Here is an 18,402-nt window from a genome sequence, read left to right on the forward strand (position 1 = left end):
ATCAGGACAAAATTAACGAAAAATGTCGAAGGGCCTAACACAACTCACTGTCCCAAATTTCGGCCAAATCCGATAATAAATGTAGCTTTTATGGGCCTAAGACCCTAAATCGGAGGATCGGTCTATATGGCGGCTGTATTCAAATCTCAACCGATCTGTGCCAAATTCACGAAGGATGTCGAAGGGCCTAACACAACTCACAGACCGGCGAAATCGGACAATAAATGCGCCTTTTATGGGCCCAAGACTTTAAATCGAGAGATCGGTCTATATGGCAGCTATATCCAAATCTGAATCGATCTGGACCAAATTGACGAAGGATGTCGAAGGGCCCAACACAACTCACTGCCCCAAATTTCAGCAAAATCGGACAATAAATGCGCCTTTTATGGGCCCAAGACTTTAAATCGATAGATCGGTCTATATGGCAGCAAAATCCAAATCTTGACCGATATGGACCAAATTAACGTAAAATGTCGAAGGGCTTAAAACAACTCACTGTCCCAAATTTCGGCAACATCGAACATTAAATGCCCCTTTTTTGGGCCCAAAATCTTAAATCGGGAATCGGTCTATATGGCGGCTATATTCAAATCTGTACCCATCTGGGCCAAATTCACGAGGGATGTCGAAGGGCCTAACACAACTCACTGTCCGAAATTTCGGCGAAATCGGACAATAAATGCGCCTTTTATGGGTCCAAGACTTTAAATCGAGAGATCGGTCTATATGGCAGCTGTATCGAAATCTGAACCGATCTGAGCCAAATTGACCAAGGACGTCGAAGTTGCGAGTTCAGCGTCATAGGTTACAATGACACGAATTCGATTTTCGCATTCAAGGCAAAGTGTCCCCACCCTAAAAATATATTAGAGAGTTAAAGAAGGCGCAGCGGATCGGGCCCTGCCCAGCTAATCTTATATATAAAAATCAATTTGTGTTTGTTTGTGTGTTCCTTATAGATTCAGACACCGCTGAACCGATTTTCTTGAAATTTTCAGAGATGATGCATAATGATCCCGTAGTGAAAATATGGTACTAAATTTTTTGATAACTAAAGGGGGAGCGGACCCTCCCCCTTACCCTAATTTTCAGAAACGCCAGATCTCGGAGATGGGTGGTGCCATTTAAGCGAAATTTTGTGTGCTCTCTTATAGTATCCTACAAACAAAAATTTGGTACTCAAATTTTGGATGGGGTACCCTAGGGAGGACGCCCCTCCCAAAAACCTACCAAACATATATTTAGACCAATCATGACAATATGGGACTCAACTGAAAGATATTTAGGATAAGAAAACGTATCTGATATCCAATTGTCGGACCAGGTGTTAGGGGGACCACCCCAACCCCCAAAACACCACTAAATCGGACATATTTACCGACAATGGCAATATGGGACTCAAATGAAAGGTATTTGCGAGTAGAATACGAATTTGATATCCAAATTCGGGACAAAGGTTCTGGGTTTACTGACCATGGCAATATGGGGCTTAAATAAAAGGTATTTGAGTGTAGAAAACAAATCTGATATCCAGATGTGGGACCAAGTGTTTGGGAAGCCACCCCACCCCAAAATACCTCCCTTTTATATAAAAGCTATTTGGGGTGGAAATTGATTTTCGGTAAATTTATATTCATTTTCGGGACAAAGAAGCTGGGCTCCACCCCACCTTCAAACACAACTTATTTACCGATCATGCCATTATGGGACTCATACGAAATGTTTCTGAAAGTAGAGCACGAATCTTACTTTGAAGGCCAAGTGACCACCCCCGAAATACCCCCTAAACCCGAAATATTTACCACTACGGTAATATGGGGCTCAAAAGAAAGGCATTTTGGAGTAGAGTACAAATTTGCCCAGGAACCAAGCAGGGGCAAACTTTTCATACATCAATGAGCGCTTTCCGATTCAAGTTGAGTTTATCAACGATAAGAGGCCTTTTTTATAGCCAAGTCCGTACGGTGTGCCGCAGTGCGACACCTCTTTGGGAGAATTTTTGGCATGACCATGCATTGTATGGTACCTCGCAAATGTCGCCAGCATTAAGAGGGGATAACCACCACTTAAAATTTTGGATTCGAAAGCAGGCATTCAGCGTCATAGGCGGACGTAGGCTACAATAGCACGATATCCACATTCAGGGCGAAGTGTCCCCACCTTAAGAAGATATTAGAGAGTTAAAGAAGGCACTATAAAAATAAAATTTTGTTAAAATTTCTTTGTTTATATTTCATGTCCCTAAAAACTACTACACCCCCCCTTCGTTAAGGATGTTAAAAAAAATAATTTTTATAACCAATTAATTTACACAAATCATGACTCCTCTCATAAAGATGTTATACTGTAATTCAACTTTTCTTATGACTTCTTTTACGGCAAAAATAGCATCTGCTGTAGCGTTAGTAAGACTTTTTGTCCTCAACTCCCAAGGCTCTGACAACAGCATTGTGCCATTGGTCCACAACTCAAAACCATATTCCAAGTAAGCAATGAAAAAATAGAAAAAAGTAAACACTGTGAATATTTCAAGTGGAAAATTACTTTCACGGCTTTATGATGCGGAAATTATATGAAAAGTCATGATGCACCAACCACGAAAACGCCAACTAGTCGAAAGGCAGCCAAAAACCAAATAAAAAGCAAGTACACCAGGCAACGCACAAAACGGCAAAGCCACAGTTAAAGCCAGAGACCACAAAATATTCCGCCCCTTACAGCAAACACAAAGGACCATAGAACTTGTTCCGCTAAAATAGATGTTGCAAACATTGTACAGAAGGTAAGTAGTAAAGTTGGTGGTTTGTGAAAACGCAATAACCGAAGCTACACCTTCTGAAAGTGAAGTATGCTTTGAAGCTGCTTAATGAAATGAGGCTGTATTCGAAATCTTATAAAGACTGAATTGATGGGCAGGTTATATTGGGTTGCCCAAAAAGTAATTGCGGATTTTTCATATAGTCGGCGTTTGCATTCTTCTTCTGTCAGTTATCAGCTGTTACTTTTAGCTCGCTTTAGAAAAAAAGTGTAAAAAAGTATATTCGATTAAAGTTCATTCTAAGTTTTATTAAAAATGCATTTACTTTCTTTTAAAAAATCCGCAATTACTTTTTGGGCAACCCAATAGTTACAAGTGAATTCAATGTTTTCAACAGTAGTTGCATACGATCGAACTTATACAGTTCGAATTGTTGCAGGGAATGATTCCCAGTGGTATACTTCAATGAGGATCTATATTTCATACTTTTTCCAGCTATAACACCACAATAGTTGTGTAGGGTAGGTTATGTACTGCCACTGCGTTGAAGACTGAAAAAAAAAATCCCATTTGATACCACAGGCGCAATACAGAATAAAGCCTTTGATGGGAATCAATCCCACAATGGTTATACGAGTTGGGGACGAACTCAGCTACCGGAGCGCTTTATGGATGTATATAAAATCTCCCAATAGAGTGTTACACTGTTCGACTCGACCCTACATTTTACCATTTTTACTTGCTTCAACATTCTTTATGACTTCTTCAGACAGTGATTTGCTGTTTTTACGTTGTGCCTTAAGAAAGGCAGAGTATGAAATGAAAGTCACTTTTAGGATTTTTTTTTTTGCTCCTACCTTCCCAGTCCAAAGAACAGCAAAAGCCAAACATTTGCCCTAAAAGTTACCAATTCCATTTTTTAATTGCAAACATTGAGGTAACTGTCATTGCCACTGCAAACATGCTACTGCCGACTTGCCGCTCGGTTGCAGTACCAATAAGGAACTTTAAATTATTCTCATTTCGAGTTATGGCACCCGTTTGTTTCGCATTTAAACGACTATGCAGTAGCACTGCCTTTTTATGGCAACTCTTTAAATGCGACTATGAAGCTATTCAACAAAACTAACCGGAAAGGATAACGAAAGGGATGCCAAGGATGCAAACAATCAACGGCGTATACTAAGGAACAATAAAACAGCTGTGAAGTGCCATGCCCTGAGTGAGGAAAAAAGGCCAAAACAAAAAAGTGAAAGGTAACTTGTTATGACATTTACATTTTACATGAAAGACAATGTTCTCTGCCATCGCACTGCAAGCAGAAGGATATTTTTAGTTTATGTTGCTCCTGCACTTGTTTTAGTTCTTGTTTTTTTTTTTTTTTGTTGCTACTTCAATTACTTGGCAGACAATACAAACGTGTTTTAGTCACCATCATTATTATCAGATAGCAGCAGTCAACGTCATAGTTGTGATCATCATCACGCTAACTTATATTCGGATACCTCAAGAAAAGGGTGCTTCGTTTAGGACATACATCGACTACAGCTATGAGATTTGTAAGTGGAGAATTTTCGTTCTTTTCTTCATATGTTTATATTTTTATACCCACCACCGAAGGATGAAAATGAAATGAAAACAAGTAAGAAGGCGTTAAGTTCGGCCGGGCCGAACTTTGGATACCCACCACCTCGGGTATACATGTGAACCACATTTCGTCAAAATCCAGTGAAAAATGCATACCTTATGCCACATAGCAGCTCTATAGATATCATCCGATTTAGACCAAATGCTTATAAGTACAAGTCATTGTTCAACCGAGAGATCGGTCTATATGGCAGCTATATCCAAATCTGGACCGATCTGAGCCAAATTGAAGACAAATATCAAAGGGCCCAACACAAGTCATTGTCCCAAATTTCGGCGACATCGGACAATAAATGCGCTTTTTATGGGCCCAAAACCTTAAATCGAGAGATCGGTCTATATGGCAGCTATATCCAAATCTGAACCGATCAGGGCCAAATAGAAGAAAGATGTCGAAGGGCCTAAGGCAACTCACTGTCCTAAATTTCAGCAAAATCGGATAATAAATGTGGCTTTTATGGGCCTAAGACCATAAATCGGAGGATCGGTCTATATGGCAGCTATATCCAAATTTGGACCGATCTGGGCCAAATTGACGAAGGATGTTGAAGGGCTCAACGCAACTCACTGTCCCAAATTTCAGCAAAATCGAATAATAAATGTGGCTTTTATGGGCCTAAGACCATAAATCGGAGGATCGGTCTATATGGCAGCTATATCCAAATCTGGACCGATCTGGGCCAAATTGACGAAGGATGTCGACGGGCCTAACACAACTCACTCTCCCAAATTTCAACAAAATCGGATAATAAATGTGGCTTTTATAGGCCTAAGACCATAAATCGGAGGATCGGTGTATATGGCAGCTATATCCAAATTTGCACCGATCTGAGCCAAATTGACGAAGGATATCGAAGGGCTCAACGCAACTCACTGTCCCAAATTTCAGCGAAATCGGATTATAAATGTGGCTTTTATGGGCCTAAGACCATAAATTGGAGGATCGGTCTATATGGCAGCTATATCCAAATCTGGACCGATCTGGGCCAAATTGACGAAGAATGTTGAAGGGCCTAACACAACTCACTGTGTCAATTTTCATCCAAATCGGTTATAAAATGTGGCTTTTATGGGCCTAAGACCCTAAATCTGAGGATCGGTCTATATGGCAGCTATATCCAAATCTGGACCGATCTGAGCCAAATTGACGAAAGATGTCGAGGGGCCTAACACAACTCACCGTCCCAAATTTCAGCAAAATCGGATAATAAATGTGGCTTTTATGGGCCTAAGACCCCAAATCGGCGGATCGGTCTATATGGGGGCTATATCAAGATATAGTCCGATATAGCCCATCTTCGAACTTAACCTGCTTATGGACAAGAAAAGAATCTGTGCAAAATTTCAGCTCAATATATCTATTTTTAAAGGCTGTAGCGTGATTTCAACAGACAGACGGACAGACGGACAGACGGACAGACGGACGGACATGTCTAGATCGTCTTAGATTTTCACGCTGATCAAGAATATATATACTTTATAGGGTCGGAAATGGATATTTCGATGTGTTGCAAACGGAATGACAAAATGAATATACCCCCATCCTTCGGTGGTGGGTATAAAAATGAATATACTCCTATATTCATTTTGTCATTCTGTTGGCAACACATCGAAATATCCATTTTTTGATCAGCATAAAAATCTAAGACTATCTAGTCATGACCGTCTGTCTGTTGAAATCACGCTACAGTCTTTAAAAATAGAGACGTTGAGCTGAAACTTTGCACAGCCTCTGTTTTTGTCCATAAGCAGGTTAAGTTCGAAGATGGGCTATATCTTAATATAGCCCCTATATAGACCGATCCGCCGATTTAGGGCCTTAGGCCATAAAAGCCGATAAAAGCCACATTTATTACTCGATTTTGCTGAAACTTGGGACAGTGAGTTCTGTTAGGCCCTTTGACAACCCACTTCAGTTCGGCCCTGATCGGTCCAGATTTAAGTATAGACCTTAAATCTCTCGATTTAAGGCTTTGGCCCCATAAAGGGCGCATTCATATTCTGATATCGCCGAAATTTGGTATAATGAGTTGTGTAAGGCCCTTCGACATATGGTTATAGCTGCCATACAGACTGATTTCACGATTAAAGGTTTTGAGCCCATAAAAGGCGAATTTACTGTCCGATTTTGCCAAAATTTAGGACAGTTATTTGCGTTAGGCCTTTCGACATCCTTCTTTAATTTGGTCCAGATTTGGATGTAGCTGCCATAAATACCGTTCTCTCTATATACGTTGCGGTCCCATAAAAGTAGCATTTATTGTCCGATATGGCCGAAATTTGCGACAGTGAGTAGCGTTAGGCTCTTCGACAGCCCTCTTCAATTTGGCCTAAATCGGTTCATATTTGGATATAGCTGCCATTTAGACCGATCGCCCGATTTAAGGCCCTAGGCCCAAAAAAGGCGCATTTATTATCCGATTTTGCTAAAATTTTGGACAGTTAGGTGCGTAAGGCCTTTAAACATCCTTCTTCAATTTGGCCTAGATCGGTCCAGAACGATATCCAAAGTTCGGCCCGGCCGAACTTAACGCGATTTCATTTGTTTTATCTTATTTTATTTTATTTTATGATTTTATTTTTTTTTTTGTTTTATTTTGGTCTATTCAATTTCATTTCATTCCACTTCATACCATTTCATTCCACTTCATTCCATTTCGTTCTATTTTATTCCATTTCATTCCATTCCATTTCATTCTATATAAGTTCATTCCATTTCATTCTATTTCATTTCTTTTCATTCTATTTAATTCCATTTCATTCTATTTCAATCCATTTCATTCCACTTCATTCCATTTCTTTCCATTCCATTTCATTTCTTTCCATTCCATTTCATTCCATTCCATTTCAATTCATTCCATTTCTTTTCATTTCATATCATTTCATTCCATTTCACTTTATTTCGTTCCATTCCATATCATTTCATTCCATTTCATTTTATTTCGTTCCATTCCATTCCATATCATTTCATTTCATTCCATTCCATTTCTTTTCATTTCATTTATTCAACTGCATTCCATTTCATTTCACTTCATTCCACGTCATTCCATTTCATTCCACGCCATTCCATTTCATTTCATTCCATTTCATTCCTTTTCATTCCATTTCATTTCATTCCACTTCATTCCATTTCATTCCACTTCATTACATTTCATTTCACTTCATACCATTTAATTCCATTTTATTCCATTTTATTCCATTTCATATCATATCATTTCATATCATTTCATATCATTTCATATCATTTCATATCATTTCATATCATTTCATATCATTTCATATCATTTCATATCATTTCATATCATTTCATATCATTTCATATCATTTCATATCATTTCATATCATTTCATATCATTTCATTCCATTTCATTTCATTCCATTTCATTTCATTCCATCTCATTCCAATTCCATCCATCTCATTCCAATTCCATCCATTTATTTCTTTTTTATCCCATTTCATTCTATTTTATTCCATTTCATTCCATCTCATCTCATTTCATTTTATTTAATATGATTTCATTTAATTTCATTTCACTACATTTCATTGCATTTTATTTTATTTCATTTCATTTCCTTTCATTTCATATCATTTCACTTTATTTCATTCCTTTTCATTTCATTCCATCTCATTCCAATTCCATCCATATCTTTCAGTTTCATCCCATTTCATTCTATTTAATTTCATCTCATCTCATTCCATTTCATTTCATCTCATTCCATTTCATTCTATTTTATTCCATTTCATTCCATCTCATTTCATTCCATTCCATTTCATTCCATCTCATTTCATTCCATTTCATTTCATTTCATATTTTTTTATTTCATTTTATTTCATTTCATTCCATTTCAGTCTATTTCATTCCATTTCATTCAATTTCATTCCATTTAATTCCATTTCATTCCGTTTCATTTCATTTCAGTTATTTTTAGCGAATTTAATTTAATTTCATTTCATTTCGTTCCATTCCATTTCATTTCATTCCACTTTATTTCATTTCATTCCATTCCATTACATTTAATTACATTACATAACATTACATTACATTTCATTTCATTTCATTTCATTTCATTTCATTCCATATCATTCCATATCATTCCATTTAATGTCATTCCACTTCATTCTACTTCATTGCATTTCATTGTACTTTATTGCATTTCATTTCATTCCATTTAATTTTATTTAATTTTATTTCAATTTATTTCATTTCATTTTTTTTATTTTATTTCATTTCATTTCATTTTATTTCGTTTCCGTTGATTTCATTTCCTACCATTTTATATCATTTCATTTCATTCTATTTCATTTCATTCTATTTTATTCCATCCCACTTCATTTCATTCCATTTCATTTCATTTCATTTTATTCCATTTCATTCCATATTATTTCATTTTACTTTATTTTAAGACAGTTATGACCTTTGTTCAAGCTTGTTTATTAAATTTACTAACACTCCAAACTTCTACACTTTATAAAACTAACATCATATTAGTGGGGATAGTGCGGCATTTGATGTTGCCAGACATTTTTCTTCTTCAGACAATCACGTGGTAGACCACTCCAGCAAACAAACAATGAATGAAACACCAAGCTAGACCGTCTGCCTTCTTGGATTTATTCAAAATAATGTTTATATGAGAGTTTTTGGTGGCAGCTACTGTTCCAAGGAACAACGACGAACAAATGATAAATTTTCCAGAGGACTATGGAAAACTCAACACGAACAACAGAACATTTTCAAATACAAACTCAAACATATTTTCCAACTCTCAACTGGGTCTATGGTCGACTACGCATTGTCATCGTCATCGTCATCGTCGGGGAACTCTAAGGATCTTTGTATTGCAATTATCTGCTTTGTTAAATTGAGAATGTGAACAGGACATGTTCAAGTGTGGCAACACCAACAACAACAGCCCGAGCAATGATTAGGGTAAGGAAGTAAGGATGTCTACTCGAGACAAGAGAGTGGAAAATAACCAAAAGGTCCACACTCAAACAAGTTGCTGCTATTTTACGTCTGCCTAGTTACACTCAAGACTGGGTATCTGTTTAAAAGCCTGATTTGCCTATTTAGGAACCTTGAAAGGCGGCTGTGCCAAGTTCAGACAGCAAAAATTAGATTTTGCACTTGAAATCTGGAATCTCGTCATTGCAAAACCTTTAAACAGCAACAACAAAGACCAGTCAAAAGTCCTGTCTATGGTGCACAAAAAAATGTGAAATTTCTTAATTGAAGTTTTCGCATTGTACAGAGAGTAGCAAGTGTGAGGGCACCCCCAAAACGATGGCGTTTCATGTGATTAGCGCATGGAGATGGAGAATTTTCGAAGTAGCTGGAACAACAACAAGACAATGCATTTACTTTCTTGTGCCTGCGTCTATGGGAAGAGCCTAGTACAAGTTACTGGTTTCGCCTAAAGTTTTAACGCTTCCTCACTCCCTTCCGTTGCCATTGCCATTCACGACTGCTCCCACTCAATGACTTCAACTTTAACACTGAATGAAATGTAATTACTTTGAAAGCCCATTATATGCAACCTCTTGTTGCTATAGCCGCTTTTGCCATAATGGATGATGGGAAAAGTTTAAATTTGTTAAAAGCATCAACCAACAACTTCAAGTTGAAGTTTCAAGTGGAGCATTAATGAATAATTAAAAGCGTGGTTGAATTCAATGCACAGAGACAGATAACAAAGACTTATTAAAAAGAAACAAAGGAAAATGTTTAAGAATAAGATGAAAAAAATGTCATAAGGAATTTATAAAAATTCTGGTGACATTTCCAAACAAAATTTAGTTGTGGAGTATCTTAAAAAACTTAAAAAAAGGGTAAAAAAAATTTAATAAAATATAATAGAATAAAATAAAATAAAATAAAATAAAATAAAATAAAAAAACCTTCTTTAACTCTCTAATATCTTTTTAAGGTGTGGACACTTCGCCCTGAATGCAAACATCGAATTCGTTCGAGTCCTGGCGATAACATCGGACAAAGCGGTGTCTATTCCCTCTTCTTTATGTTGGCAACATTTGCGAGGTACAATGCCATGCATGGCCATTTAAAAAATTTTCCTCAAAGAGGAGTCGCACTATGGTTTAAACTTGAATCGTAAAGCACTCATTGATGTGTGAGAATTTGCCGCTGGGTACTTGGACCCAATTTTTAATACCATATTCGTTTTCTGGTCTCCAATAACTTTCATTTGACCACTTTCGGATATGGGATGTGTTTTTGGGGTACCCCCAAACCCCTTACCCCAAAAACGCCTCCCATATCCGAAAGTGGTCAAATGAAAGGTATTGGAGACCAGAAAACGAATATGGTATTAAAATTCGGGTCCAAGTACCCAGCGGCAAATTCTCACACATCAATGAGTGCTTTACGATTCAAGTTTAAACCGCAGGGTCCGCCTCCACCCGATACCTGCAAATTTTATAGCCTATGTTTCCTTCCAGACAAACGTACACAATCTACGTTCAACCAAGTATCAATTAGTCACTTTGGTCTAATGGCATTTTTAAGGGGTAGTGTGATCCCCAGTACTTCGGTCTGATTTTGTATGCCTGATTCAAAATTTACTCCCGAATACCTCTTATTTGAGCCCCATATTGAAATATACGTCCAATATGTCTGTTTGGGGGAGTTTTGGGGTTGGGCAGCCCGATGGGTACTTGGACTCAAATTTTAATACTATATTCGTATACTACTCTCCAATACCTTTCATTTGATACCTATATTGTGCCAGTCGTTCCACGTTTGATTTTGGGTTATGTTTTTGGGAGGATCCGCCCCCTCCTGATACCGAAAAATTATATAGCCTTTGTTTCCTTCCAGACCAACCTACACAATATGCGAAAATTTCGAGAAAATCTGTTCTGCCGTTTTCCAGTCTATACGGAACGAACAAAGCGAGTGCCATATATCCGTGATTGGCTAATGTACCCATTTTGGGCGTTTTTGTGGGGGTGAGGTGACCCCCTATACTTTGACATGAATTTGTATGCCATATTCATTAATGTACTCCCGCATACTTTTCATTTGATACCTATATTGTCGTTATCGGTCCACTTTTGATTTTGGGTACTGTTTTTGGGGTAACGGTGGAGGGTCCGCCCCCTTCCGCTATCAATTAATTATAGAGCCTATTCCTATGTCCTGACCATATTCGTAATCTACTTTCGAATACCTTTCATTTGAGACCCATATTGTCATGATCGTCAAATGAACCTATTTTATGGAGTTTTGTGGCTGGGTACACCAAGGAACTTAGACCCAACTTTTATTATGAAATTCGTACTCTTCTCTTGAATACCTTTCATTTGAATCCCATATTGTCCCGATTGGTCCACTTTTATTTTGGTTAGTACTTTTGGCATAAGGGGGAGGGTCCGCCCCGTTCCCGATATCAAAAAATTATATAGCCTATGTTTCCTTCCAGACCAAGCTCTGTGAAAAGTTCAAGGTAATCGGTTTAGACGTTTTTGAGTCTATACGGAACAAACAAAAAAAAAATTTATATATAAGCTTTGCTTCAATATGGTCCAATCCGATCCGAAATTGGCAACGATGTCGACCGATCTAATTAATGGGCTTTTTTAGAGACGCTGGAAAAGTTTACCGATAGGGACAAACGACGCCATAAAAATTACAGTTCGGTGCGGTTTATGCGACCGGCCGCGTCATTAGGCTATACTTCATCCGAGATCATCAAGACCGGCACGTTACTGTGGATGGGAATAGCTATTGTCAGGTTCCAACACGAAAGCGCCACAAGCCACACAACGAATGTGACAATCAATTTATTGAAAACCAAGTTTGGAGAATGTGTTATCTCACGAAATGATCCAGTCGATTGGCGCTTCGATCGTGCGATTTGATCCCGTTAGACTTTTTCCGTGTGGCAACGTCAAATCTCTGATCCACGCCAACAAACCAGTGACGATTGATGAACTTTGTACGAATATCGAACGCGAAATCGCAGCAGCATTGGTTCAACTAAACATTGAAAATTTTGCCCATGAACATTCCACTAAGGAACAGGGGCAAACTCCCACATGTAAATGAGTGAAGTCCGATTCAAGTTCAAGCTCAATGATAAGGGGCCTCCTTTTTATAGTCGAGTCCGAACGGCGTGCCGCAGTGCGAAACCTCTTTGGAAAGAAGTTTTACATGGCGTAGTACCTCACAAATGTTGCCAGCATTAGGAGGGGAAAACCACCGCTGACAAATTTTTTCTGATGGTCTCGCCAGGATTCGAACCAGGCGTTCAGCATCATAGACGGACATACTAACCTCTGCGCTGAGGTGGCCTCCAATTCACTTTTCTAAATTTCCGCGAAGTCGGGTAATAAATGAGCCTGTTATGGGCATAAGACCTTAAATCGGTATTCGGTTTAAGGGTCAAAAGAACTCGCCAAATACGATCCATGGTGGAGGGTATATAAGATTCGGCCCGGCCGAACTTAGCACGCTTTTACTTGTTTTTATTTTTACTTCACCACTGTTGGCATAAATGAAAGGGAGAAGTTTCATTAAAACTTTGCAAATACTTCTAGAATTTGTAGCCGCGAATAATTTTCCTTGTGGATTTTAAACTAATCTCTGTCCCGCAAACAATCTTAATTTAGTTGAAGTTTTGCAGGATACGTAGACAGACCAACAACGAAAAACTTTTACATGTGGATCACACTTACTTGTGGTTATGCTCCCAGGGATATTGAGAGGAGATTTCTTTGCGACGTCAATTGAATGGTGCAGTGATACAGAGACAAACATGCAACAATTGAATGCACAACAACAATTTGGTATTGTGTGGTAAACAAGAATGGTTGAAAATATAACCCAGCAAACATTTGTTACGTGAATTTCATTACAATTCGATGTCGTATAAATATTTTTATCTTAAAAACCTAGCAAAGAGTAGAACAAAAAGTTTAAATTGTTTACTGGGTAGTTTTATACGTGATTTTGTTTCAACTATCTGTGGATTAGACTATTTTGTTGAGAAAGTAGAAATGGGAGTTGAAATAAATAAGAAATTCAAATTGGCAATATAGTAAATACACGTCTTCAACTACTTACAAAAGTAGTTTTTGTTTTTGGGGAATTGTTTATACAAACAATAATTTGGTCTCATGTTAAACAAGTAAAAAGGTGTTAAGTTCGGCCGGGCCGATCTTTATATACCCTCCACTATGGATCGCATTTGTCGAGTTCTTTTCCCGGCATCTCTTCTTAGGCAAAAAAGGATAAAAGAAAAGATTTGCTCTGCTATTAGAGCGATATCACGATATGGTCCGATACGGACCACAATTCTATTATATGTTGGAGACCTATGTAAAATGTCAGCCAATTTGAATAAAAATTTGGGGGCTCAAGAAGTAAACTAGAGAGATCGATTTATATGAGAGCTGTATCAGGATATAGACCGATTCAGACCATAATAAACACGAATGTTGGTTGGTCATGTGAGGATCCGTCGTACAAATTTTTAGGCACATAGGATAATAATTGCGACCTCTATAAGCTCAAGAAGTCAAGATACCAGATCGGTCTATATGGCAGCTATATCAGGTTATAGACCGATTTGAACCATACTTGATACAGTTGTTAGATATCATAACAAAATACTTCGAGCAAAACTTTATTCAAATCGGATAAGAATTGCGACCTCTAGAGGCTCAAGAAGTCAAGATCCCAGAACCTTATTCGGCACAGTGGTTGAAAGTCATAATAAAATACTTCTCGCAAAATTTCAGCCAAATCGAATAAGAATTACGCCCTCTAGAAGCTCAAGAAGTCAAGTCCCCAGACCAGTTTATATCACAGCTTTATCAGGTTATTAACCGATTTGAACCATACTTGGCACTTGGAAGTCATAGCGAAACACGTCCTGCAAAATTTCACTCCAATCGAATAAGAATTGCGCCCTCTAGTGGCGCAAGAAGTCAAGACCCAAGATCGGCTTATGTGACAGCTATACCAGATTATGAACCGTATTGAATCATACTAAGCACAGTTGTTGGAAGTGATACCAGAACACTATGTGCAAAATTTCAGACAAATCGGATGTGAATTGCGCGCTCTTTTGGCTCAAGAAGTCATATGGCAGCTATATCAGGTTATTGACCGATTTGAACCTAACTTAGCACCGTTATTGGAAGTCATAGCGAAACAGGTCCTGCAAAATTTCACTCCAATCGGTCAAGAATAGCGCCCTCTAGACGCTCTAGACGCTCAAGAAGTCAAGACCCAAAACTCTGAAAATTTGTACGACGGATCCTCTCATGACCATCAACACACGTGTTTATTATGGTCTGAATCGGTCTATAGCCCGATACAGCTCCCATATAAATCGATCTCTCTATTTTACTTCTTGAGCCCACAAAGGGCGCAATTCTTATTCGAATTGGCTGACATTTTACACAGGTCTCCAACATATAATTTAATTGTGGTCCAAACCGGACCATATCTTGATATCGCTCTAATAGCAGAGCAAATCTTTTCTTATATCCTTTTATTGCCAAAGAAGAAACACCGGGAAAAGAGCTCGACAAATACGATGCATGGTGGAGGGTATATAAGATTCGGCCCGGCCGCACACTTTTACTTGTTTTTTATGTTCTCGCTAGGAATTGAACACAGGCGTTCAGCGTCATAGGCGGTGGTGGTGGTGATCAAGATATTCAAAGGTGGTGATCAAGATATTCAGAGCTACGGGTCTCGATCAGATCCCCACTAATTAAGTTTTTTTTATTGCTTATCTACTGGAATACCACATTTTTATGCCCACCATAGGGTGGGGGTATGCTAATATAGTCATTTTGTTTGTAACACCTCGAAATATTAATCTGCGACCCCACAAAGAATATATATTCTAGATCCTCTCGACATTCTGATCCGATCTAGCTATGTCCGTCCGTCCGTCTGTTGAAATCAAGATAGCGGTCGAGAGCGTAAAGCTAGCCGCTTTAAATTTTGCACAGATACTAACTCTTGATGTATGCGCCCCGGTAGCCGAGTTGGGGGCGTGCTTGGATTACCAGTGCAAGATTGTGGGTTCGATACCCGCCAAAAGCTTTGGTCTGTCCCTACTGTGGCATCACAATGGACTTAAAATTGTCTAAGTGAGTCTGCCACTCTTTCCTAAGCCAACCTAACTGTTGATGTAGGTCGTTGGATATTGGAAATGAGTCATATATTGGGTTGCCCAAAAAGTAATTGCGGATTTTTCATATAGTCGACGTTGACAATTTTTTTCAACGGCTTGTGACTCTGTAATTGCATTCTTTCTTCTGTCAGTTATCAGCTGTTACTTTTAGCTTGCTTTAGAAAAAAAGTGTAAAAAAGTATATTTGATTAAAGTTCATTCTAGGTTTTATTAAAAATGCATTTACTTTCTTTTAAAAAATCCGCAATTACTTTTTGGGCAACCCAATAATTTGAGTCATATCATTTCAGATTTATAAAACGATCTCCCGATTTGATTTCTTGAGCCCATGGAACCGCAATTTTTGCCTGAGGTGGCTGAAATTTCGCATATAGTGTTATGTTTTTATTTCCAATAGCTGTGATAAGTACGATCCGAATCGGTCTATAACCTGATATAGCTCCCATATAAACCGATTTCCCAGTTTGACTTCTTGAGCCCTTACAAGCCGCAACCCAATAATTTGAGTCATACCATTTCAGATTTAGCTCCCATATAAAACGATTTCCCGATTTGATTTCTTGAGCCCATGGAACCGCAATTTTTGCCTGAGGTGGCTGAAATTTCGCATATAGTGTTCTGTTTTTATTTCCAATAGCTGTGATAAGTACGATCCGAACCGGTCTACATCCTGATATAGCTCCCATATAAACCGATCTCCCAATTTGACTTCTTGAGCCCTCACAAGCCGCAATTTTTCTCCGATTTAGCTGAAATTATGCATTTAATGTTCTGTTGTGACTTTCAACAACTGTACTTAGAACGGTCTAAGTCGGTCTATAACCTGATATAGCTCCCATATAAACCGATCTCCCAATTTGACTTCTTGAGCCCTCATAAGCCGCAATTTTTGTCCGATTTAGCTGAAATTTTCCATCTAGCGTTCTGTAATAGCTTGCAACAACTGTGCTTAATACTGTCTAAATCGGTCTATAACCGGATTTTTTTTTTTTTTTTTTTTTTTTTTTACCTGACACACAGTATCTCAGCGAACATACTAAATAATTGAAGATGAAGAACATCAACCAGAAGCATTCCCATCATTGTGTTGCAGTGGGAACTGTAGGATGCAGCTTACAACTTCAACTTGGTGCGTCTCCAGTGGCGTCTCTTGGCGTTATATCTAATGGTGTTGCCTGTGCGCAAACGAATCCATTGTGGCACGGAACGGTTTTGTTTCAACTTCTTAGCAAGCTTTTGCTTAATTCTGAAGGTTTTATGGGCCGCCATCTCGTCTTCCTTGTTTGAGACAAAAACCTGATATAGCTCCCATATAAACCGATCTCCCAATTTGACCTCTTGAGCCCTTACAAGCCGCAATTTTTGTCCGATTTAGCTCAAATTTTGCATCTAGCGTTCTGTAATGGCTTGCAACAACTGTGCTTAGTACTGTCTAAATCGGTCTATAACCTGATATAGCTCCCATATAAACCGATCTCCCAATTTGACCTCTTGAGCCCTTACAAGTCGCAATTTTTGTCCGATTTAGCTGAAATTTTGCATCTAGCGTTCTGAAATGGCTTGCAACAACTGTGCTTAGTACTGTCTAAATCGGTCTATAACCTGATATAGCTCCCATATAATCTGGTCTCCAGATTTGACTTCTTGAGTCCTTACAAGCTGAAATTTTTGTCCAGTTTGGCTGAAATTTTGCATGCGTCGTTCCGTTATGACTTCCAATAACTGTGCCATGTAGCTTCCATATAAAACAATTTGCCGAATTTACGTCTTCAGCTTATATAAGCCGCAATGTTTGTCCGAATTGAAATTTTGCATGTGGTGTTCAGTTATGACTTCCAACAAGTGTATCAAGTACGGCTCAAATCGGTCTATAACCTGATATAGCTCCCATATAAAACAGTCTCCAGACCATCATTGTTATGTCCCTATATGCTCTAATTTTTGCTGGTTTGACATAAGTTTGGTATGTATGGTTGCCCAAAAAGTAATTGCGGATTTTTCATATAGTCGGCGTTAACAAATTTTCTATGTAGCTTGTGACTCTGTAATTGCATTCTTTCTTCTGTCAGTTATCAACTGTTACTTTTAGTTTGCTTTAGAAAAAAAGTGTAAAAAAAGTATATTTGATTAAAGTTCATTCTAAGTTTTATTTAAAATGCATTTACTTTCTTTTAAAAAATCCGCAATAACTTTTTGGGCAACCCAATATAACCTGATATAGCTCCCATATAAACCGATCTCCCAATTTGACCTCTTGAGCCCTTACAAGCCGCAATTTTTGTGCGATTTAGCTGAAATTATGCATTTAGTGTTCTGTAATGGCTTTCAACAACTGTGCTTAGTACGGTCTAAATCGGTCTATAACCTGATATAGCTCCCATATAAACCGATCTCCCAATTTGACCTTTTGAGCCCTTACAAGCCGCAATTTTTGTGCGATTTCGCTGAAATTTTGCATGTGTCGTTCCGTTATAACTTCTAACAACTGTGCCATGTAGCTTCCATATGAACCAATTTGCCGAATTGACTTCTTCAGCCCATTTAAGTCGCAATATTTGGCCGATTTGAAATTTTGCAAAAAAAATTTTCAGCGGTGGTTTTCCCCCTCCTAATGCTGGCAATATTTGTGGGGTACTATGCCATGTAAAACTTTTCTCCAAAGAGGTGTCGCACTGTGGCACGCCGTTCGGACTCGGCTATAAAAAGGAGGCCCCTTATCATTGAGCTTAAACTTGAATCGGACTGCACTCATCGATATGTGAGAAGTTTGCCCATTTCCTTAGTGGAATGTTCATGGGCAAAATTTGCATTTGCAAGCTGGG

The 18,402-nt window shown here is 38.3% G+C and overlaps 1 protein-coding gene across 1 annotated transcript; it reads right to left on the reverse strand.

Annotated features, from left to right (window-relative positions):
- Positions 1-16,568: 16,568 nt before the first annotated feature.
- LOC131995915 (large ribosomal subunit protein eL39) lies at positions 16,569-16,869 on the reverse strand. Its single transcript, XM_059365224.1, has one exon. It carries the CDS (start codon positions 16,847-16,849, stop codon positions 16,694-16,696), a length of 156 nt encoding a protein of 51 aa, XP_059221207.1. The 5' UTR covers positions 16,850-16,869; the 3' UTR covers positions 16,569-16,693.
- Positions 16,870-18,402: the final 1,533 nt, after the last annotated feature.

This window comes from Stomoxys calcitrans, chromosome 3 (genome assembly GCF_963082655.1).
Source record: "Stomoxys calcitrans chromosome 3, idStoCalc2.1, whole genome shotgun sequence".
NCBI classification, from domain to species: Eukaryota; Metazoa; Arthropoda; class Insecta; order Diptera; family Muscidae; genus Stomoxys; species Stomoxys calcitrans.